This window comes from Hyperolius riggenbachi, chromosome 8 (assembly GCF_040937935.1).
Source record: "Hyperolius riggenbachi isolate aHypRig1 chromosome 8, aHypRig1.pri, whole genome shotgun sequence".
NCBI classification, from domain to species: Eukaryota; Metazoa; Chordata; class Amphibia; order Anura; family Hyperoliidae; genus Hyperolius; species Hyperolius riggenbachi.
In genome coordinates, this window is record NC_090653.1 from 206,094,895 (window position 1) to 206,119,912 (window position 25,018).

Consider the following 25,018-nt stretch of genomic DNA (forward strand, 5'->3'; position numbering starts at 1 on the left):
ATATTTATTGGTTTGGGTAAAAGTTATAGCGTTTACAAACGATGGTGCCAAAAGTGAATTTTCCCATTTTGAAGCATCTCTGACTTTTCTGAGCACCTGTTAGGTTTCATGAGGTGCTAAAATTCCAGGATAGTATAAATACCCCCCAAATGACCCCACTTTGGAAAGAAGACACCCCAAGGTATTCCATTAGGAGTATGGTGAGTTCATAGAAGATTTTTTTTTTGTCACAAGTTAGCGGAAATTGATTTTTTATTGTTTTTTTCACAAAGTGTCATTTTCCACTAACTTGTGACAAAAAATAAAATCTTCTATGAACTCACCATACAACTAATGGAATACCTTGGGGTGTCTTCTTTCCATAATGGGGTCACTCGTGGGGTTCCTATACTGCCCTGGCATTTTAGGGGCCCTAAAGCGTGAGGAGTAGTCTAGAAACCAAATGCCTCAAAATGACCTGTGAATAGGACGTTGGGCCCCTTAGCGCATCTAGGCTGCAAAAAAGTGTTACACATGTGGTATCGCCGTACTCAGGAGTATAATGTGTTTTGGGGTGTATTTTTACACATACCCATGCTGGATGGGAGAAATATCTCTGTAAATGGATAATTGTGTGTTTAAAAAATAAAAAAAATAGTCACTTATAGATATATTTCTCCCACCCAGCATGGGTATGTGTAAATATACACTCCAAAACACATTATACTACTACTCCTGAGTACGGCGATACCACATGTGTGACACTTTTTTGCAGCTGAGGTGCGCTAAGGGGCCCAACGTCCTATTCACAGGTCATTTTGAGGCATTTGGTTTCTAGACTACTAACGGTTTAGGGCCCCTAAAATGCTAGGGCAGTATAGGAACCCCACAAGTGACCCCATTTTAGAAAGAAGACACCCCAAGGTATTCTGTTAGGAGTATGGTGAGTTTATAGAAGATTTTATTTTTTGTCATAAGTTAGCGGAAATTGATTTTTATTATTGTTTTTTTACAAAGTGTCATTTTACACTAACTTGTGACAAAAAATAAAATCTTCTATGAACTCATCATACACCTAATGGAATACCTTGGGGTGTCTTCTTTCTAAAATGGGGCAGATTAGGGCCTGATCTGATGGATAGGAGTGCTAGGGGGGTGACAGGAGGTGATTGATGGGTGTCTCAAGGTGTGATTAGAGGGGGGAATATATGCAAGCAATGCACTGGCGAGTTGATCAGAGGGGGGTCTGGGGGGCTATCTGAGGGTGTGGGCGGGTGATTGGTTGCCCGCAAGGGGCAGATTAGGGTCTGATCTGATAGGTGGCAGTGACAGGTGGTGATTGACGGGTGATTGACAGGTGATTGATAGGTGATTACAGGGGAGGATAGATGTATACAGTACACAGGGGGGGGGGGCGGTCTGGGGAGGATCTGGGAGTGTGGGGGGGGTGATCAGGAGCCCCCAGGGGGCAGATTAGGACCTAATTAAAAAAATAGCGTTGACAAATAGTGACAGGGAGTGATTGATGGGTGGTTGGGTGCAAACAGGGGTCTGAGGGGGTGGGCGGGGGGGTCTGAGGGGTGCTGTGGGCGATCAGGGGGCAGGGGGGGGCAGATTAGTGTGTTTGGGTGCAGACATGGAGGGCTGCAGCCTGCCCTGGTGGTCCCTCGATCACTGGGACCACCAGGGCAGGAGGCAGCCTGTATAATACACTTTGTATACATTACAAAGTGTATTATACACTTTGTAAGCGGCGATCGAGTGGTTAACATCTTACGCTTACGAACGGCCGGCCGGCGGGATGATGTCGCGGGTGGGCGGAGCCTGTTGCCAGGGGCAGCGCGCGTCACCAGTGACGTGATCGCTGCCCCGACACGCCCAAAGGAGCCGCTGCTGAATGGCGTATTGCGGTCCTTTCGGTGTCCACTTTGCCGTCGCCCATCGGCTGTGGGCGGTCGACAAGTAGTTAAAGGAGTTATCAGGCAATATCAAGAAAATAAGTGCTACTTACCCGGGGCTACCTCCAGCCCCAATCTCCCAGCATGTCCCTCGCCGCATTTAGCCATTTGCCGCAGACCGAGCGGCAGCTGTGACGAACGGCTGACTGCAGAGCTGCGACGAGGGACATGCTGGGAGATTGAAGCCGGAGGAAGCCCCGGGTAAGTAGCACTTATTTTCTTGATATTACCCGATAACGCCTTTAACCCCCTTGCCGTTCCAATTCTGACGAGGGCTTGCTACATGATAGCCGCTGACAAGCGGCATCCCCCTACCCACTCCGATCGCGGAGCCATGGCGACCGGGCGGGATGACGTCACCGACGTTATGGACGTTGGGACGTCAGAGGGAATCCCGATCCACCCCTCAGAGCTGCCTGGCACTGATTGGCCAGGCTGCGCAAGGGTTCTGGAGGGGGGGGGGGGGGCGCGGCGGGTAGCGGCGAATCGGCTGCGAGCAGCGGCGATCGGAAAATGCATGCAGCTAGCAAAGTGCTAGCTACGTGCAGTAAAAAAAAAATTTGGAAATCGGCCCAGCGTGGCCGGAGAAATCCTTCTGCGCAGGTTACCCCGAGCTGAGCTCGGGATAACCGGCAAGAAGGTTAAAGAGAATCTAATGCTAAAACTGAGAATGTCATTATGTATTGTATTTATAAAGTGCCAACATATAGCACAGCTCTGTGCAACTCCTTTAACAGACTGAATTTTACTCGTTTGACTAGAGAGAGTGGTTTTTCTCTGCAAACTTGAATACCTGAATGAGTCTGCAAAACCACAAAAGCACTTGTTTTTTTCACCCAAAACAATGACAAATGAATTTCATTACAGTATGTACCATTTTCATGGAAGCTCCTAGCAATGCTGTTTTTTCCATTAACCTCCAGGACAGGTCCACCACGAGAACGACAGGCTCCTCCCAGGAACAGGAAACGTCCAGATAGAGTACTCTATAAATCTTTGTCCAACCCCTTGATCCTCAGTTGACGTTTCCTGTTCCAGGGAACAAGGAGTGCTCTTGTCGCTCGCCGGTCCTTCAGACCAGGTGTGTTTGGGACCCGGTTGGCGGCGGATGGTGGACCTGCCTAGAGAGGTATTGGGGTCTGGTGGGGAGAAAGCGATGGTTACCTTCTCCCATGGCTGTCCTGGCTGCCCGAGTTGCGGTGGATCCGGAGGACACGCGCGGCGTCCATGATTCCCCTGGAGCGGAGGCTAATGGCGCGCAGGAAGTGACGTGGATAGTCATGCGGGCCTCCAGAGGGTAGGCAGCTGATTGCCCTCAATGGCGGCGTACGCGTGACGTACTTCCGCCCTTACGCAGCGTCACTTCCGGGCGCGTGGGGAAGAGACGCCGGAAGCCTGCATGGTTCGGCAGTTCGTGTGCTGAACGGAGCGGGATGGACGCTAAGCAGGAGCCAGGAAAGGTAAGCGTGGCGGAGGCTTGGTGACCTATATGGTATGAGCTGTACGCCCTATGCCGCGTCTGTACTGAGGTCTGTTATTAATTTTGAGACTATGCAGTATAACATAACAGCCTGCTTAGCGTCTGATCTGAGGTCTGTATAACTATGCATAGAATAGAATGCTGGTGCAGATTATTCAGGGAGATATAAGGAGATGTGTATATATATGGTTGGATATTAATGCCTCATAGATATATATGGGTATATATGTGTAAATCATTAGTGTATGGGCAGCATAACAGTTATATGATTGGCCTTTATGATATACTCCCTTGACGACTATATGCAAAGAAAATATATATTATAGATATCAGATGGATTATATGTATATGATATGTCTATACATGTTCCTTCCTTCCTGGTCTCAGGGTTGCTATCACTCTTGATATTTGTGCACCAGGGTGTTTTCCCTTTTGTTTGAGAAAGAGGGATGACATTAATTTTGTTGTTTGATTATGTTATAGGGCCCGGAGTCTACTAAGCCGACAAAGCCAAGAAGGCGGTGCCCGCTCTGTGGTGCAAAGATGGCCCATAATTATAATGTGCAGTTTTTCCAACCTTGTTTAGTAAAGCTAATACAGGGACAATCAGGGGGTTTAAAGGAAGAATTAATGTCAGCTATTAAAAGGGAAATGGCTGACACAATTAAATCATTAAAGAAAGTATTTGCCTCTGCTATCCCCCCAGCAGCAAAGGCAGTAATTCCAGGTACGAGTACGACCATGCCGGCCGTGGAGATACCAAATGCTGAGTCTCAGCCTATTAAACATAAAAGTGAAAAGAGAAATATTGTATCTTCCTCTGAGGAAGAAGATATGGAGGGTGAAGAGGAAGATAATGATGAATCAGACTCTTCTGCTAAAAATATGGACAGCCAGACTAAGATTAAGAAGATATCCAGGTTTAGATTCCGGCTGATGAGACTTAGCAGCTTATCTTGGCTATTAATAAAACTTTAGATATTGAATCCAAGAAGTCGGAAGAGGTATCTATGCATGATAGGTTATATCAGGGAAGGAAGCCAAAAGAATCTTTGACTTTCCCTATACACAGATCTACAAAGAATACCATATTAAGTCAGTGGAAATACCCGGACAGAAAGTTGTTTATGTCAAAGGGATTTATGAAAGGGTTTCAGTTTACAGAGGAAGATGTTAAGACTTGGGATTGATGTCCTAAACTTGATACAGCATTCTCACAGGTTAATAAAGACAACGAATTAGCTTTTGAGGATCTGTGGTATGTGAAAGATCCACAAGATAAGAAAGTAGAATCTGCCCTTAGAGGCCTGAACAGCAGCAGGTGCAAATTTTAGACCAGCAGCAGCTACAACATGTGTAGCAAGAGTTCTATCCCTATAGGTTAAAAAAGTAGAAGAAAAAGTGGATAAGGGAGCTTCTAAGGAAAAAGATTCTAGAATCATTAGAAGTAGTTTCCAAAGCCACAGACTATATAACTGACGCAGCAGCCGAGAACATCAGAGTAAACGCAAATCGGCAAGGGGGTACAAGGTCAAGGAAGCTGATGGACCTGGCCATGGACATATTAACAATAGCAGAGAAAAACTTCCTTTCATTGTCAGCAATACATCTGAAGAGGTCATTGAACACGATGGCAGACTTTCTGAGCAGACACAGAATGTCAAAAACACAAATGGAGATATCAAAGAGGATGTTCAGAAAATTTACCAAGCAGTGGGGTCGGCCGCGTTTAGACATGTTTGCAAACAAGGAAGACACAGAGTGCAGGAGGTTTTACTCCTTGAATCCAAACGAGGTATGGTAAATAGGAAAGTTCCTAGTTGGGATTTATCCTTAGTTTTGAAGGTATTGAAAAGAGAGCCCTTTGAACGTGTACATGTGAATTTGGCGCTGGTAGACTTGGGCGCAGGATCCAGCTGTTATATGGCTGGTCCTGCTTCTGCACAAGTCCGGGGCGTTTTAATTACTATTCCCCCTCCAGGCCGCCATGGATAGTGGGGGAATGAAATAATTCGGCTTCCAGCGATTGCTGGAGGCCGAATTATTGTGTTTTTTAAGCAACTTCGGCTCCGTCTTCTGACGGAGCCGACCTTCCTCACTGAGCGCCGCTATAGACTGATTCCCATTACAGTCTATGGCGGCGCTGGCTGCGCCCAAAGTTAGCAGCGCTGAAAAGCACTGCTCCGCTTTGAACCCATATCAGAAATTCCCTTCAGACTCCTAACAAGGAAGATTGTATTTCTCATAACTATTACCTCGGCTAGACGGGTGAGTGAGTTAGAGGCCCTATGTTGCGACGAACCTTTTTGTATAAAGGATGAAGTAATACTGAAGACCTGTGATGATTTTCTGCCTAAAGTAGCTACAAATTTTCATAGATCTCAAGACATTGTATTACCGTCATTTGAAGAAGAGCCGGGGTTAGATGTCAGAAGAGGTCTTATATGCTATTTAGAGAGGGGTAGCGGAGTTTAGGAGTTCTAGAGCCTTGCTAGTCAACACTTCAGGTGCTACAAGATGCGGAAAGATGTCAAAAATATCTATAGCTAAATGGGTAAAACTATGCATAGAGGAAGCCTATAGGATTACAGGAAATACTGTGTTAGATACAGTTAGAGCCCATTCAGCCAGAGCAGCAGCCACTTCATGGGCTTACAGAGCGGGTGCTACGCCAGAAGAAATCTGCAGAGCGGCTACATGTTTAAGTCTAAGCACCTTCTCTAGACACTACAGAATGAACCTGATGTCTGCAAGGCAGCAATCATTTAGAAGGAAAATCCTGCAGGCAGTCAGCCCACCCAAAATTGGTAAGATTCTTGCTCATCTTCTCGTGGTGGACCTGTCCTGGAGGTTAATGGAAAAACCAATGTTAGTTACCTGGTAACATCCTTTTTAGTAACCTCCAGGACAGGTCCGTAACCCACCCAAGTAAAGGATTTATATGTGTATATAAGTACAGGAAAAGTATATGTATATGCAGTATGAATATTAAAACCCCTTTGTTTTTAGGAACAGTACTTGGAATTGACTGAGGATCAAGGGGTTGGACAAAGATTTATAGAGTACTCTATCTGGACGTTTCCTGTTCCTGGGAGGAGCCTGTCGTTCTCGTGGTGGACCTGTCCTGGAGGTTACTAAAAAGGATGTTACCAGGTAACTAACATTGGTTTTTGACCTGAGGGGAGTTATTTTTGTCTACAGTACTGCTATCTGTGTAAAAATCAACTGTATGGGAACACATTTTTGTCATGCTTTTATTATTATTATTATTATTATTATTATTATTATTATTGATTTATAAAGCGCCAACATATTCCAGGGCACTGTGCAAAGTAGGAACACAACAAGGGGTACATAATGATACGGACAATGATATACATTAAATATGGACACTGGTACAAAATACAGAAATGGTGATTACAATGACAGATGTAACATGATGAATAAAATGTATAACAGAGTGCAAGTTTTGAAATGAATAACAAATTCCAAGGCACAAAACGGTGAGATTTCCCTTCCCATGCGAGCGAGCTTATAATCCAGAAACTGTAATTCTCCTTGAAGTCAGTTGACTTGTTCATACAGTATTGTCTGATCTTCTTGTAAAGAAATTGATTACCTTTTAAATAGTGCTACTTATTTAGTATTTTGGTTTCCCTTTCAGGAAAGTTAAAACTCACTGCGCAGAGCCTTTCACTGCATATTGGACTTGTCTTGACTATAATGGTCTCCTGGAGTTCGCTAATTGCCGCCAGCAGCAATATGCTTTTGATAACTGTGTCCTTGACAAGTATGGCTGGGTACGGCCTGAACTTGGAGACTTGTCTAAGGTGAGAATATTCCATTTTCTGTGGTGGCAGAGAAAAACAGAGCTCAGATGTTTGATTCTTTAGGATAAAATCTTTACATGGAAATACCACTTATGTCAGCAGAATTCATAATTCTGGTCTGTTTAGCTATAATTCAGCGAATTGGTGTATGACAAATGTTTAATTAATAATGATGATTTCTTGGTTTTGTAAAAAGATACCCTGAAATGCATAATACAATCTCTAATAAAACATTATAGCCAGAACTAGAGATTTAAATTAAAAGCAATTCTCTGTATTTATCCATTGACATACCAGCAGCAGCCAGCTGTTTTGGGTGGCTTTTCAAGCCACCAACATGTGCATCAAATAACACATCTCCCTCGGGCCATCAAAATACTCCCAAGTGTATCCCAGCAACCATTAAGAACTGTCTGCCAAATGACAAACATACAGTATATACAAAGAATGCTTCACTGCATTGTTCATTATACTTGCGGTGTGACGCACACCGTGAAGCATACAGTATATACAAAGAATGCTTCACTGAAACTGTGGTACTGCTATGTGGTACTGCACACATCGTTATTCCAACGGTTCTGTTGCATTAGCAGAACGTGAATGTGCCATTACAATACCACAATGAGATTATATTGTCCAAAGCACCAGTGTGAAAGTAGCTTAAAGGGGCACTACAGAGAAAAACTGTAAAATTTAAAATATGTGCAAACATATACAAATAAGAAGTACATTTTTCCAGAGTAAAATGAGCCATAAATTACTTTTCTCCTATAATGCTGTCACTTACAGTAGGCAGTAGAAATCTGACAGAAGTGACAGGTTTTGGACTAGTCTATCTCTTTATAAGGGGATTCTCAGGGTTCTATTTATTTTCAAAAGCACTTAGTGAATGGCAGTTGATCTGTCCAACTGCCCAAAAAAACTGTGTAGGGAGCAAGGAAGCTGGCCAGCATCATTGTTTAAATCCTTTTTCGGGAATGTCTTTATAAAGAATAAAAGCCTTACTGAGAATCCCCTATGAAGAGATGGACTAATCCAAAACCTGTCACTTCTGTCAGATTTCTACTGCCTAGTGTAAGTGACAGCATTATAGGAGAAAAGTAATTTATGACTCATTTTAATCTGGAAAAAAAATTACTTCTTATTTGTATATGTTTGCGCGTATTTTAAATGTTACAGTTTTTTGTTGTAGTGCCCCTTTAAGGGCTGACATGCAGAATCCACCAATACAAATAAAGGAAATGAAGACTCCTAATCTAATGACAAACTTATTACCCAAAAATCCATATACTAAGAAAAGCCAAATATAGAAAGATTTATCATTAAAGGAGAACCCCGGGTGGACTATTAAAATCTTAATTGGACCTATTGGCATGTCATGCATAATAACATTTATATCGGGCTTTTCTCCTGGTGGACTCAAAGCAAGACATTGCTAGGTAAAGAGACCTTTGGTGGTCTCACAATGTAGACAATAAACACAATGCTTTTATTTTATAGTATCACTGACCATTTATTACATTTGAATCCTTGTTATAACTCCCCTGTACCAGGTGAAAAAAAGTGCATTTTTAATTACCTTCTTCCAGCCCCCCATTGTCTTTGATATTCCTGTGTCCTCCTTCCCTCCATTGTGCTGATATCACCCTGATTTAAGTGTCTGACTTGGCTGGGTTGCACTCTACGCTCATGCTCTGTGCAGTCGTGCAGCCGTAGTCTTGAGTGTTCTGTGCATGCACAGTTACATTACTTCACAAACAGCACATGCACAGAACTCTCCCGGAACAATGTAAGAGGCACATGGCTGAGACAGCTTATATGCCATACCACGCAACGCAGCTGGGTCATAGACTTAAATTGGGGTGGCAATGGTACAACGGTGGAAACCCAGAGGATACTGAGGAACATCAAAGACTACAAAGGGATGAAAGAGGCCACAGGTAAGTAAAAATCCACTTTTTCCCCCACTTTGGGTGTGCTTTCAGTTTATTATTGTATTATTCCATTTAAGCTTTGAAAGTCCCAGTGAAAGGAAATTAGGAAAATCTCACTTGAAGGACAACAGTAAAACATGAAATAAAAAGGATCCTAACCCATTTCTACACTATTAAATACTAAATTAAATCTTAAAACGTGTTTTTTTTTTTTTTTTTGCACAGAATGTAATTATTGTCTAGTTATTTAATAGTGGCTGTAGAATAATACAGCTGGTAACAAAGTATAGGGCAGTTAGGAAGCATTCATAATGTTCTCATTTTAGTGAGTAAAGTTGGGGACGTTCACTGCAGTAAAGTAGTGCAACCTTGTCACCTTAGCAGTGCAAACTACTGCTGTGAATTTGGCTCTGCTGTCCTCTGCATCAGCACCAAGGTCAGGCAGTGGTCAGGTGACAAGAGTAAGCAGTCACATCCATTGACAGATTCTTATCCAACAGAGCCACCAGGGCTCAGTAGAGACAGTCATGTTGAGACCTTAAAGGGGTTCTTCCGCGAAATAGGAAAAAAATAAAAAGTGGTTTATTTATAAACTATTAAAAATCCTCTTCAAATAGTGCGAAAAGTGTTTTTTAAAAATGAATAGTTTCATCAAAGTAACACCTAATGTAATCAGTGACGGATGACGCCAGGGAGGCTAATCCATTTGTTAGGGGTGTTTTTTTTTGTACTATAATATCACAAACATAACTGCTGCGTACCTAGTTGACAGTTCTGTAGTCCATTGCTGTCAGGAATGGCTCTTACAATTAGAATAACGGCTGTTATCTCCCGGAGCTCTGCGCAGTTATTTATTTTAGTTTCACGGAGGGAGAGAGAGGACCCCGGAGCAATGAATCAGGCAGAGGGAGATCAGCTGATCAGTGAGAACGTAGGGTGTCTATGCAGAATCCTCTAGCGAGTGATCTCTTTGTCGCTGCAAGATTTATTGGTTTGTGTTGAGTTCTCCAGGCAGCTAAAAGTTAATAAGAAAACACAAACCCATAAATCTTGCAGCGACAAAGAGATCACTCGCTTTCAGGAGATAAAGAGGATTCTGCATACACGCCGTAGTCTGGTTGCCGGGCAATGACGTCAACAAATTACGTTCTCACTGATCAGCTGATCTCCCTCTGCCTGATTCATTGCTCCGGGGTCCTCTCTCTCCCTCCATGAAACTAAAATAAATAACTGCGCAGAGCTCCGGGAGATAACAGCCGTTATTCTAATTGTAAGAGCCATTCCTGACAGCAACGGACTACAGAACTGTCAACTAGGTACGCAGCAGTTATGTTTGTGATATTATAGTACAAAAAAAAAAACCCCTAACAAATGGATTAGCCTCCCTGGCCGACATCTGTCACTGATTACATTACGTGTTACTTTGATGAAACTATTCATTTTTTAAAAACACTTTTCGCACTATTTGAAGAGGATTTTTAATAGTTTATAAATAAACCACTTTTTATTTTTTTTCTATTTCGCGGAAGAACCCCTTTAAAGCTGTAGGATGATTATAGTTTTACCTCATTAATAAACTCTGTCCATTTTTCTTCCACATTAGGTCACAAAAGTGAAAACTGACAGACCTCTACCAGAAAATGTCTACCATTCGAGGCCAAGACCAGAGCCAAATCCTCCTGTTGAAGGCGAGTTAAAGCCATCCAAATATGGTAGCAAGATGTTCTTTTGGACTTGGTAGATGTTATTGGATCCTGCACACTTCCTGTTGTCCCACTTCTAATCTTGCTTCCTGGGACCAGTTCTATTATCTATTTGGAAAGAATAAAATAATGAACCTTCTTCTGTGCTGTGACTTTCTTTTTTGTTTTTTTACCCTAACAGTAAAGTTATCCATGCATGTGAGTCTTTGAACAGCTGAATCGATCAGTCTGTTTAGTTCATCATACTGATAACAAAAGCTCTTTTTCCTCTAATATCCCAATCCACTCTTTGCTGAACATCAGGAAAGTATCACATAACCAAGACAACACACCCAACAAAAAAGTTCCTTTAACCACTGCGTTGCTACAATTTTCCACCACCCTCCAAAACTGATTCACCACAAGGCACTCCCATAGCATATGTGCCAAGGTTCCAGGTGTACTTTTACATTTCCAACATAAATCATTGTCAGACAGTCCTATTTTAAACATTCGCCTAGATGTTATGTACCATCTGCTTATCAGTTTATACTGGGCTAATTGGATGTGGGTTTCAGATGAGACCCATATTTTTATAAAGATCTCTTTCCATAGCTCATTATTCGAACCTATGCCGTCCTAAATTTCCCATTTAGCAACATACCTTGGGAGGGCCCTGTGCATGGTTTCATCCAACAGACCGTAGACCTTCGACAGCATGAGATGGTCTTTCTCTCAACAAAAAACATTGTTTATATGAGTTTATATCTTGCCTGTAAGAATCTACCTGTCTTAAGAACTTTCTCCAAAAATTTGTCAACTGTATCCTGTTAAAGGGGGTTAGGTTATCTGTTTCTAATATTGATTGTATATTTAAATTCCCATTGCCAAAGACATGGATTAGCCGCAGATCTCCATCCAGTTTATTTATGCTATACCAGGATTTATCTCTTTCTGGAGCAAAGCTAGGAAATGAAGCCAAGGACATCATTGGGGACAACCCACCTATTTGGTTCCAACATTTGATTGAGTTCAAAAATATGTTTAAAGTCGGTGTTAAAAAGGGGTGGGAGGGTGTTCTACACGCATTTTTAACCTTCTCTGGAACCCAAGAGGAGAAGGAGTCACGATCAAGTTTGTCACTCTCCAATCTCACCCAGACTCTACTACCGTCATTAATTCTCAGCTCTATAGTATCTATAAACATCTGGGGCGGCCATTTCACCATATTCCTTGCCTCTAGAGATCAAAGAGAATGACAACCTACGACGGACTCCTGACCATATAAAACTCTAAAAAGAGCGCATTCCGGTCATTAAACCATTTCCTGGGGAGGGCTATTGGCATGCAGTGTAGCCAGAAGAGGATTTTGGGCAGGATCATCATCTTAATTATTGCTATTTTACCCAAGACATTAAAAATAGGTCGGTCCCATCCTGTAATGCTCTCTTGCTTTCTGCTGTTATGTTCTTAAAATTATGATTGTATAAATCTTTGGTGTGTGCGGAAATACACATTCCTAGATATTTTATTGACTCTTTTTTTCCCAATAAAATTTTTTATCTTTACTTATGCCCTCTTTTGTTTGTGGCCTACATCCCACATTTAAAATAATTGATTTTTGCTGATTCAGTTTATAGTTTGTTGCCCTCCCATAAAGCTCAAACCACTCCAAGCATTCTTTAAGAGAATTTTGAGGATCTGCGAAGTTCAATAAAATATAATCCGCATAAGCTGGTGTTTTTATTTCTGTATCTCCCACCTTAATACCCTTTATTCGTGGGTCAGACTGAATAATTAATAATAATAATAATTGCAGTATTTGTATAGCGCCTTTCTCCTGTCGGACTCAAAGCGCTTGCGAGGCAGCCACTAGAGCGCACTCAGTAGGCAGTAGCAGTGTTAAGGAGACTTGCCCAAGAAACTCCTTACTGAATAGGTGCTGGCTTACTGAACAGGCAGAGCCGAGATTTGAACCCAGGTCTCCTGTGTCAGAGGCAGAGCCCTTAACCATTACACCGTCCAGCCACTGATAGCTCTAAGCAATGGTTCCAAACTCAGGTTGAACAGCATCGGGGACGGGAAACCCCTGACGCACACCGTTACGGATTCCAAAAGAATCAGATAGGTGACCATTTATTTTAATTCTAGCCGATTGATTATTATATAACTTAAATATTCTTCCTGTAAATGATGGACCAAGCCCAATTTGTTTTAAGGTGTTTATCAAAAACCTCCTAGATAACCTCCTAGAAAAGACTTCTCGGCATCTATTGCCGCTAAGATAACTTCTTTTCTAGTTCTACATCTATGCATCACATTGATTGCTGCATAGATATTCTCACTTATGTGCTTTTGTTTTCTAAAACCCGCCTGCTTTTCCCCCAGAACCAACTCCGCAACCTCACTCAATCTAGTGGCTAGAATCCTAGAATAGATCTTAACGTCGCAATTTATTATGGAAATGGGATGGTAATCTGCACAATTGAGGAGGGTTTTACCCTCCTTGGTATTAAGGATATAATTGCTTCATTTGACCTCTCTGAAAACGTACCCCCTGGACCGTCCCCATTTATCATGTCACAAAAGCTAGCGTATCTGCAAAACTATCGTAAAATTCTATTGGGTAGCCATCTGGGCCCGGGCATTTCCATTTAGTAGTTAAAGGGGAACTGAAAAGAGAGGTATATAGAGGCTGCCATGTTTATTTCCTTTTAAGCACTACCAGTTGTCTGGCAGCTCTGCTGATCCTCTGCCTCTAATACTATTAGCCATAGCCCCTGAACAAGCATGCAGCAGATCAGGTGTTTCAGACTTTAAAAGTCAGCTCTGACAAGACTAGCTGCATGCTTGTTTCTGGTGTTATTCAGATACTACTGCAGAGAAATAGACCAGAAGGGCTGCCAGGCAACTGGTATTGATTAAAAGGAATAAATATGGCAGCCTCCGTATACCTCTTACTTCAGTTCCCCCTTAATTTAACCGCCTCAAGAAATTCAGCTTCTCGTATCGGGGCTTCTAATAGGTCCCTCAGCTCTTCATTTATAACCGGCATCTCGATCTGATCCAGCACATACGTATCGCTATCCGGGTCCCCTGGATCCTCTAGATTATAAAGTCTGATAAAACTGCATGAAAACTTTCCCCATATCTTGTGTTGAAAAAAGGTCTCCCTGATCATCCTTAATCTTTACAACTGGCTTTATACTACTTTCTTTTTTTTAGTAAAGATGCTAAAATTTTCCCCGATCTATTTTTACCCAAACAATATTTTTTTCTTAATATTTTTATATTGTTACATGCAGAAATCGTCCTATAATCTGTTGATTTCGGACCTAACACTATTCCAGTTTATCCGCACAGTTCCTTCCGGACTTGTTTTGAGGGCTTTTTCAAACCTATTTAGCTCTTCTAATAAGTTGTGTAGTTTTACTTTTTTATCTCTTGTTTTTAAACCTTGATGTTTGATAAATATACCTCTGAGTACACACTTTAGGGTATCCCATAATATCTTTCCTGACGTTTCCGGGGAGTAGTTGGCATTATAAAAATCCACAATTGCTTGTGCATGCCCCGATATTCTCATTTACAATATCACGGAGCTGGTCCTGGGGAACCAAAAAATAATCCAACCTAGAAAACAAATTGTGTGATTGTGAGTAATAAGTATAGTCTCTTGATCCCAGATTATAGATACACCAAACATCTATCAGCTTGTGGTATGTGATTATGTCAGAAAACCTATCCCTATCTCTTTTAGGGATGCCGCTCGTTCCCTGGGTGCTGTCTAATCCAGGGTCCATCACCAGCTTGAAGTCCCCTCCAATAATAAGTTTTCCCCTACTCTTTTGTTTTACTTGATCCAAAAATTCCTCTATAGCTTTAACCTGTCCCCTGTGCGAAGCATAAAAATTAGCCAGGGCTACTGGGACCTCCCTAATCCTTCCCGTAACAATTAGGTATTTTGCTTCATTATCTCTATAGATATTTGTCATGATATGACATGAGGACGGTCAATAAACAGTGAGCAGACATAGAATCTTATGACAAACACTTTATTCTGAAGCATTGTCAGCAAAGTTACATCCATAGAGTAGCATACAGCTTTCACCTAGCTGACTCACACCAAAACTGACTGTTTCTCCCTTTCCACCAGACAGTATATCATCTTATTAACAAACAGACCACAAATCTTATCGGGTGATAAGGAAAAAGCCAGTCTGCTAACACACAACAGAACAATAGTGTATTTCCCACTCGACACTATTGTTACATCACATTTTACATATCATACATCACAATATTATCCACCAAAAAGCCCAACTTAAGGACAATAGAGACTCCACAAGTTTTCTTTAGCGGGTTCGCATTGTTTATCCAAGCTTCATATTTTTTTTCTTGTGAAATGCGGGATTTTCCTCTCTCTAAAGTGAGTCTCCTGCAGAAAACCAATGTCTATATTATTTCAAGTTAATTCTTCGTGTATCCTGCCCCCTTTTTATCCCTGAGTTTGCTGCCCTTACATTCAAAGATTCAATTCTTAAAATGTCCATCTTACTTAAAAGCTAAGAAGAAAATGCCTTGGACTTTTAGTTGGTGGATTCAGACATACCTCAGTCACAACAAAACAATAGCCATATTCAAAGGGTCGACCAAAAAGGATTGTATCTTGGTGTCGACCTGTGTCTCTCAGACACACATACTTGCGCATTACCATTTTAATGCGCATGTTGGTACTGGGACCGTGCTGCTATTGATAGCGTCCTCCCCCGATATGCCATATCTAATAATATATTTTAGAGGAGGAGAGTAGAAGGTGAAGCAAAGCAAAAAAAAAAAGAAAACTGCAAAGCTATTACCTCCAAAGGAGGTCTGACTGGTAGTGGGTAGGATGGAGGCGCCCAATGTGCGTTCTATTCTAGTATATTTAAATAAAAAATTATTTAATAAAAAAAAGAGGGAATTGCTTATCTCTCCAGAAGATAAAGACACCAGTTCAACTGGAAAAAAGCTTTTATCAGATTGCATTTTGCATAAAATCTTTTTTCCAGTTGAACTGGTGTCTAATTTCTTCTGAAGAGGTAAGCAATTACCTCTCTTTTTATTATGTAATTTATTTAAAAATACTAAAATAGAACACATATTGGGCGCTTCCATCCTACCCATTACCTTTCTATATTGAGACAGAAAAGCAAAGTCTGTACAGCCAATGATTTATTTGGTCTGCCAAAGTGACAAGATTATTATTACTTCAAAGAACAGTTTTTGCAGCGTGTTGTTTTATTTTCAAGAGAATTTTGTGAGAAGGTTATATTTTCCTTTATTTACTGGATGTAAGTAACTGAAGTGAAACCATTAACAGAAGTAATAGTTAAGGTTTAACCAATTAGTTTCCTCTTGATTAGCTTTAATAATCAAGATTGATTGTGAACAAAATTGTAGATTGTAAAAGCATAATAAAAACCAGGTCATCTAAGAAGAGAATTAATGAGAATAATACTAACACATATCCTAAGGACAGAGAATCATTGTCGAGCAGTCTGGGAGCAGCAATTACAGAAGGATTGGTGTTTGCCGTTCTGTGGACCAACCTCATGCATCAATAAGCCTGCTGACAACGCAACCAGTTAAAACATCTGTGTTAGAGAATGTAAGTGCTTTCAGATGCTCTGTTTTAAATTCCCTTGTGGTACATACAGGGGAAACATGCTGTCAACATCTTAAACATGATGTCATTTTAATTTTCATGATAAATTCAGTAGGTATTTAATTTCTAAGTAAATATGTTTTGAAGAATGTAAATGGGTAAAGACGACCACAAAGAGTAGGTTAAAAGTACAATGTTGCATTACAAAATTCAAAGCCTTAATGCTGCCATCATTGATATGGTAAGACACACTGGTATAGGTTTTTTTTTTAAAACAAAATAAGTTTGAAAATTATTTCACGATTTCTTCCATGACCGTAATTGAATTACACATTTTTGTGCTTGGATTCCAATTAAGAGACTATAATGCAATCTTGTAGTACAAAAAATATTAAAAACTTTATTGACACTTATTGCAGAAAAAAAGACCTTAAAAACGGTTCTTCAAATTGAAAAAATCAGTCTTCATACAAACAACCGCAAGACAAAAGCTGGTATCAGGAACTGACAGATGATGTAGTTTGGCTTGACTTGATGAATGGTTGTAACCTTTACAGGCATACGTCTAGAGGCAACGACACATGTTCGTTTCGGGCTTTTTAGTATAAACGCCCTTCATCAGGCTGAGTTACAGAGTTCTAGGGAACAAGCAATACAGGGTACATTAAAATCACCAATTGAATCAAACATAATAAAAACATCCAAGTAGAAGTAGAAAAAAGTGAAAGAGCCGTCAAGAGTGATAAGATTGTGGTATGTACAAAACCAGGTTCAATACATTTTTGAACCTATACAGATAAGGATCAAAACTCCAAGGTAAAGAAACCAGAAGTAGCGCTAATCACATATCCTCCACAAAGGATTAAAAAGGGAGAAAACATCTTTCACCAACCAAGAAAAAGTCTAAGTATATGCTCAACCAGAGATCTTATATTAGGGACACATCTGACTTCATCAAACAGATGAGCCAACTAATTCTGCCACATGAAGACTGTCTTCTGATCACATTAGTTCTGATCACATTAGATATCGAGTCACTCTATACTTGTATTCCACATACAGAAGGTCAAAGCTGCTGTCCGACAGTCTCTATTGGGTGATTTGACAGTTAATGGGTTACAAATTGAATTCATCATGTCCCTTTTAGAATTAGTACTAGAAAGGAACTTTTTTCTTTTTCAAGACACTTTTTACCTTCAAATGAGGGGCTCGTCCATGGGATCCAATGTGGCTCCAGTTTGTGCAAATTTGTTCGTAGAGAGATTCGAGGAGGAATGGGTATATTGCAATGAGTTATTCCGGAGATACGCGTGTATGTGGCATCGCTACATTGACTACATTATCCTTTTCTGGAAGGGGCCAAGGTCCTCCTTCGATCTTTTCTATGAAGAAATGCAGGGAACCTCAACAGCCCTGAAATTGACATATAATGTTGAAACATTAGAAATTGCATTTCTTGATGTGAACGTGAGCAAGATAGGCTGGATGTTGTCGTTTGACCTATTTTCAAAACCCACGGACCGTAATACCCTTTTGGACTTTAATAGTTTCCATCCTAGAACCTTATGGGAGTCACTTCCCACATCACTACTCATGCGAGTACGTCTCATAGTCAGTGACGACAACCAAATAGAAAAACTCATCTCTGGGATGGCCTTGAAGTTTGTTGATAGACACTATCCAATTCCAATTGTTTTTATTGAAAAATTTTCAAACACATACAAAAATGAAGTACTTATGATTAAACAGTGTATTATAGTACAAGAAAAACACATTATATGAGTGGGGTTATACAGAATCTCAAATCAGTAGAAAGCAGTACACTAATAACAAAGTCCGTATTGAGCGTACAATGTTTATGGTTTAGGTGAGGAGTATTTTGCAACGTCTCATTACACTGTTGTTAATTACAAAAAGAATAGAAAGACCAAGATTAATTCTTGGCGTGTTTTGCTTAAGGAGTTTAAGGTTATATATCTAAAGGGAGTATCATCTTATGTCTATCTATTAGTTCCACCATAGTATATCTTTAAAAGGTTCAGTCCCATTCGGTGACCTATGTGTACTTCTAGAGGAGCTATTATATATTTATATTAGATTTCTAATGTATATATATAGAGTGCTTTATTAAGACCTCTCAACTTGGAAAATGGGGGAAGAAAACCACCCTACAGAGACTCCAAGGAGTGGTATCCATGTAAATAGTATATCCTGTCATTCTATATATGACAGCTGTTAAAGGTGCGGGAGTAATCATTAATATCTTAATATCTGGTGGTTGAATTCAATTAAGTTATATATTACTTTCAGGAGATTTCCATATCTGTAGTATCTATGAGTTTTGAAGGTATGGTCTAATCTTAGCTATAGATCCGAAGAAACTGGAAAAGAAATAACTAGTCTAGGCGTAAGCCTAGAAAACTAAAACTAAACTATACTATTCTACACTAAACAGTATGCATTGTTGTCCAAAAAAGCTCAGTGTGCAGACGTGTAATCTCTAGATCTCAGTTATAATATGAACAGTAATCACAATATTCACAATGTGTACAATATTTATAGTATCCAGGAACTGTCTCAGTGAGGGCAGACGAAGTGTATCTCCTGTGAGAGAGCTAGATATCTCAAAATTTTAATAGTTTGGAGTTTTTGTACACTGTAGGCCAGAGACATGCCTTATTCAGGAAAGACTTCAGACTGCCATTTCTGATTGCCCAAGCCTTCTCTGCGAGAAGATTTGATTCCACAATCCTCAAAATTTCTCCAAGTGTTGGAATATTAGTAGATTTCCAATTTACAGCTATTTGATTTCTAGTAACAATGAAAATATGATTGTATATAAGTCTTTCCTGAGGTGGCAGGTCCCTAACTCCCAGATGCAAGAGTGCCATACCCGAAGGTATAGATTGTAAGGACATAGGCAATTTTTTCAAAAACCTTAAGCTATCATCTCTAAGTGTTTTCAGTTTCGGACAATCCCAGAGTAAACGACCAATGGATCCCGTTAGGCTGCACCCTCTCCAACACAATGGGGATGTGTTCATGTCAAATTTAGCTATCTTCTCCGGAGACATGTACCATTGCCAGATGGTTTTTAGTAGGCCTTCTTGGTGATTTACACAGTGTGATGATTGTTTAACCGATTTCATTGTCAGTTCCCATTCCTCCATGCTTGTATCAACTCCCAAATAGTCCTGCCATTGGTTAAGCTGCCATCTTGGAAATTTTGCTTTCAAGGATAACAGCGTTCTATAGAAAATCGATGTACCTTTTATAGAAGTGCCTTCTGGTTGAAGTAGTTTTTTGATTTGGGGAGTTAATTTAATAGGGCTGAATTGGAATTTTCTTAAAAATTTACTAACTTTGGAGTATAAAGATTTATCTGTAGGTGGGATATTATAGTTTAGCATTATGTGTTCAACTGGTTTGATTTCATTGTTATCTAGTAGATCTTGAACATATTTTATACCCGAGTCTACCCAAGCTTTATGTTTCTTGTCCTGTCCTCACTACCACGTGTACCCCTGGGGCGTGTATGGAGCTTAGCAGGCAGATAAACACCCTCCTACTACTCAATAAATTGAGACCAGGTAATGATCTGTAGCTTTAATGAGCTGAAGTAAGTTGGTGTGAAACTGTGAACAAATAACAGAAATGATGCAATAAGTACATGAACTGCATATAAACATATCACATATCAGCATACAGTAGATAGACTAGTGCACACAGCAACATGGCTGCATGGATAGCTGACTAGGCCTCACTATACAGTTGAACTACTAACTAGCTGCCTACACAGAAATAACACACAATACATGTCTACAGCTAGTACTAGTCATGCAGATTCATAGAAAACAGTAAGAAAGAATGCCTTACCGGCTATGCAGCCTTTAGTGGAAGCACGGAGAAGATTCCTCAGCAGAGAGCATGTGAAAATGGCAGCTTCTAGAAGGCTACTCCCTTCTTGTCTGGTGCATGAGGTCACAGAGGAGGAGGAGTAACAGAAAGGCTGAACTTAACTGAGAACAATGTAATGCAGTGGTCAATAGGTGGCGCTGTCCTACCTCATTCTAACACAGGATAAATCCTGTATGGATTAGCACCCATTTTAATGAAAGATGTCTGCAAGACATGACACTCCCCGTCTGGTATCAACAGATACCACCATCATTCAGTAGGGGATAATAGGAGAATGAGTTCACACACTGGTCTGAGAAACAACTTGGTCTCTTGCTGTCTGCAGACCTTTACTTCTACTTTGCGGACATTTCCGTCCTCACTTGGAAACGTCTTGGTGACAAGTCCTAGAGGCCACTCATTTCTCTGCAATTGGCAGTCCTTTAGAAGTACAACATCTCCGGGTTTCAGGTTGGGCCTTGCAGTCTGCCACTTGTTCCGTGGTTGCAAAGTAGAGATGTATTGTTTCTTCCATCTGTCCCAGAATGTGTCAGCAAGGCACTGCACTTGTTTCCATTGACGTTTGTACATGTCTTTAGTGCTGAACTCACCAGGAGGAGGACTCACTTTCCCAGTCTTTTGGGTAAGGAGGGTTGCAGGAGTGAGAAGAAATGGTTCTTCTGGATCACTAAGAACTGGAGTCAGAGGTCTAGCATTGATGATAGCTGTGACTTCAGCCATGAAGGTTACCAGGCTCTCGTGAGTGAGTCTTGCAGTTCCTGCTTGTAGAAAGATGGAATCCAAGATTCTTCGGGCTATGCCGATCATCCTTTCCCAAGCTCCACCCATGTGAGAGGAGTGAGGTGGGTTGAAAGTCCAAGTGCAGTCCTGATCACTCAGGTATCTTTCCACAGCCTTGGCATCAATATTGGAAGAGATCTGTAGTTCTTTAGCAGCTCCAATGAAATTGGTGCCTCTGTCAGATCGAATGTGCTTCACAGGACCTCTGATTGCAATAAAACGTCTAAGGGCGTTGATAAAGCTTGAAGTATCCATAGATTCAATGACTTCAATGTGAACAGCTCTGATGGTCATACAGGTGAATATGACTGCCCAGCGTTTACTGTTTGCTTGACCGCCTCTAGTTTGACGTGCTGTGACGGACCAAGGCCCAAATACGTCAAGTCCAACATTGGTGAAAGGAGGATCCATACTGAGTCTATCAGCAGGCAGATTAGCCATCTTCTGTGTTTGTAGCATACCACGAAGTTTACGGCATGTGATGCAACTGAAGATGATGCTACTCACACATCTCTTTGCCCCAACTATCCACAATCCAGCAGTATGTAAAGCTCCTTCTGTAAACAGTCTTCCTTGGTGCTTGACTTGGATGTGGTAGTGTTGTACAATTAATCTTGTAACATGATGATGACCGGGAATTATCAGAGGATTCCTTTCATCAGGCTCTAGACTTGCTTGCTTAAGACGACCTCCTACTCTCAGGAGACCGTATTTGTCAAGGAATGGGTCAAGTTTCTTTAAAGAGCTGTCTTTAGGGATAGACTTGCTGTTAGTGATACAGGCAATCTCTTTGGTGTAGATTTCCTGCTGTACAGTGCGAATGATGAAGTTCTTGGAGTGTTGGAGTTCTGCTATGGTGTATACCTCTTGACAGTGGTGCCAACCTTTACACTTCTTAGCATCATTCGAATTGGTTCTTTGAAAAGATCGGGCTATGTGAGCTAGACAGGTAATGGCTCTAACAAGTGATTTCCAGGTAGAGAATCTCTTGAAGCGATGAGATTCAAAGGACTTGAAGAGTGTCACTGTGTGAAGTGCAGACACTTGTGGACGGATCTCAGTGTCTGAGTCTTCATCCACTAGTTCAAACATGTTGTTCTGGTGAACTGCTGGAGTGGAATTACACAAGAATGCAGGACCTGTGAACCAAGTTGTATTTTTGAGATGACTTGCTGCAACAGCTCTTGTAGCGTGGTCCGCAGGATTGTTGTCAGTGGACACATAATGCCACTGTTCTGGACTGGTGGATTTCCTAATCCGCAGCACCCTGTTGTTGACATAAACATAGAATCGTCTGGACTCGTTGTTGATGTAGCCTAAGACTACTTTGCTGTCTGTGTAGAATTCAGCCTTTTTAAGGTCAATGTCAATCTCAGATGTGATTAGCTCAGCCATTTCAACAGCTAGGACTGCTGCACAAAGTTCAAGTCTGGGTATCGTGTGCTCAGGCTGTGGTGTAAGTTTTGCTTTGCCCATAACAAAGCCAATGTGGCATTGTCCTTTAATGTCTATGGTTCTAAGATAAGCGACAGCAGATATGGCTTTAACTGAAGCATCAGAAAATACACAAAGTGTATGATCTTGGACATCTGTAGATGGCACAGGAGCATATGTGCGTGCAACTTTAAGGCTAGACAGAGCTGCTAGAGAGTTTCTCCATTCCACCCACAGATTCTTCTTGTCAGGAGGCAATGGAACATCCCAGTCAGTAGTTTCACGGGTTAAATCTCTGAGCAAGGCCTTACCCTGGATAGTGACAGGAGCCGCAAATCCCAAAGGGTCATATAGGCTGTTGATTGCAGATAGGACACCTCTGCGAGTAAAAGGTTTTTCTTCCTTGCTAACTTGAAAGGTGAAGGTGTCAGATTTTAAGTCCCAGAGAAGTCCAAGGCTACGTTGGACTGGTAAAGTTTCTGACCCCAGATCCAAGTCCCTTAGGTCATTAGAATGATCTTCAGAAGGGAAGGCTTCCATAACTTCTTTGCTGTTTGAAGCAATCTTGTGAAGTCTCAAGTTGGAGCAGGCAAGCATGTCTTGGGCTCTTTTGAGGAGACTGATTGCAGAGTCATTAGAAGGTAATGATTTCAAACAGTCATCTACATAGAAGTCTCTTTCTACAAACTGTCTTGTGTCCAACCCATATTCTCTCTCTCCTTCTTGAGCAGAACGTCTGAGTCCATATATAGCAACTGCAGGTGAGGGGCTGTTCCCAAAGATGTGCACTCTCATGCGATACTCTATGATGTCCTTTGAAGGATCATTGTCTTTAAACCAGAGGAATCTGAGGAAGTTTCTATCCTTCTCCTTAACAAGGAAGCAATGAAACATCTGTTGGATGTCGGCAATCAGAGCGACAGTGTCCTTGCGGAAACGGAGAAGTACCCCCAGTAGCTTGTTATTCAGGTCAGGGCCTGTCAGCAGCACATCGTTTAGGGAGATGCCTTCAAATTTGGCGCTAGAGTCAAACACTACTCTGATCTGACCTGGCTTCTTTGGATGATATACTCCAAAAATTGGCAGGTACCAGCATTCTTCAGGACCTTTAAGGGGTGGGGCAATCTCTGCATGATTGTTCTCAAATATTTTGTGCATGAAAGAAAAGAAGTGTTCTCTCATTTCTGGCTTTCTTTGGAAGTTACGTCTGAGAGAAGAGAAACGTTTAAGCACTTGTACTTTGTTGTTAGGTAGGCGTCTTCTCTGAGTTCTGAAAGGAAGGGGTGCAACCCAACTGTTAGTGCTGTCCTTCACAAAGTCTCGTTCCATTATTTCCAAGAACTGCTTGTCTTCAATAGATAATGCTACCCGATTATCATCTTTTGACCTCTGGAAGACTCTGCATCCTAAGTGGTCTTGGTCACTGTCACAGGCATCATTGTCACTAGAGACATCTGTGAAGGGACAAGGTAGATGGGAGGCACATGGTAGCTCCTTTATGAGAAAGTTGTTGACACATGGTTGGAAAAGTGAGGGGCGCCCACTTGCTAGTGTGCTTGTGAACATACTATGAACTGTATCTGGCTTGTGCACACGCCCTAGGCAGACCTCACCTATTATGACCCATCCTAGGTCTAGCTTCTGAGCATAAGGAGCATCATGGGAACCATCTATTTGTTTTCTCACTTTATGGATTCGTAGGATATCCCTCCCGAGTAGCAAGATTATCTTAGCCTGTGGATCAAGTTCTGGGATCAGGTGGGCTATACGCTTCAAGTGTGCATGATGTAATGCGACATCTGGAGTAGGAATTTCAGATCTATGATCAGGAATCTGGTTGCACTCTATTAGAGTTGGTAAGGGCAAGCAGATGCTTCCATCTATAGCTTCGATCTGGAAGCCAGATGCTCTTCTCCCCGCCGTCTCCACAATTCCTGCACAAGTCCTTAGTGAGTATGGAGAGCTGGGGCCTTTAACATTGAACATATCAAAGAAGGTTGGGTGGGCTAGAGACCCATTGCTTTGATCGTCTAGGATGGCATACATTTTTACTGCTTTCTCCCTTTGTTCTGCTGGGTAGACTCGGACTAGACACATTTTGGAGCAGGATCTTCCACCTGTGGCTCCTTTGCAGACCTCTGTGCACTGTGGAGTGACCTCTAATGTAACTGTAGGAGTGTCACCCTCCTCCCCGCCATGCTCGGTTGTGCTGTGAGTATGTTGTAAAGTCCATGGAGCTGGTCCAGGATGTAGTGCTGTGTTGTGATCTGTGCTATCACATTCTTTACAATTTTCACTAAACTTGCAGTTCTTGGCAAAGTGAGTGGTGGATGAGCAGCACTTGTAACAGATGCTATTCTCTCTAAGAAAGGCTTT

The 25,018-nt window shown here is 41.4% G+C and overlaps 2 protein-coding genes across 2 annotated transcripts in view; one reads left to right on the plus strand and one right to left on the minus strand.

Moving 5' to 3' along the window:
• Positions 1-11,023, plus strand: part of NDUFA8 (NADH:ubiquinone oxidoreductase subunit A8) — a 25,020-nt gene extending 13,997 nt beyond the window's left edge. Inside the window, 2 exon segments of the mRNA XM_068248124.1 lie at positions 7,082-7,247; positions 10,785-11,023. Of these exon segments, the coding sequence (XP_068104225.1) occupies positions 7,082-7,247; positions 10,785-10,922 (304 nt within the window). The 3' untranslated portion in view covers positions 10,923-11,023.
• A 9,078-nt stretch (positions 11,024-20,101) lies between these two features.
• On the minus strand, positions 20,102-22,644 carry LOC137528435 (uncharacterized). The gene is made up of 2 exons (XM_068249722.1): positions 20,387-22,644; positions 20,102-20,145 (listed from the first exon to the last, which is right to left on the minus strand). The coding sequence occupies exon 1, from the start codon at positions 22,601-22,603 to the stop codon at positions 20,678-20,680; it is 1,926 nt and encodes a 641-aa protein (XP_068105823.1). The 5' UTR covers positions 22,604-22,644; the 3' UTR covers positions 20,102-20,145; positions 20,387-20,677.
• Positions 22,645-25,018: the final 2,374 nt, after the last annotated feature.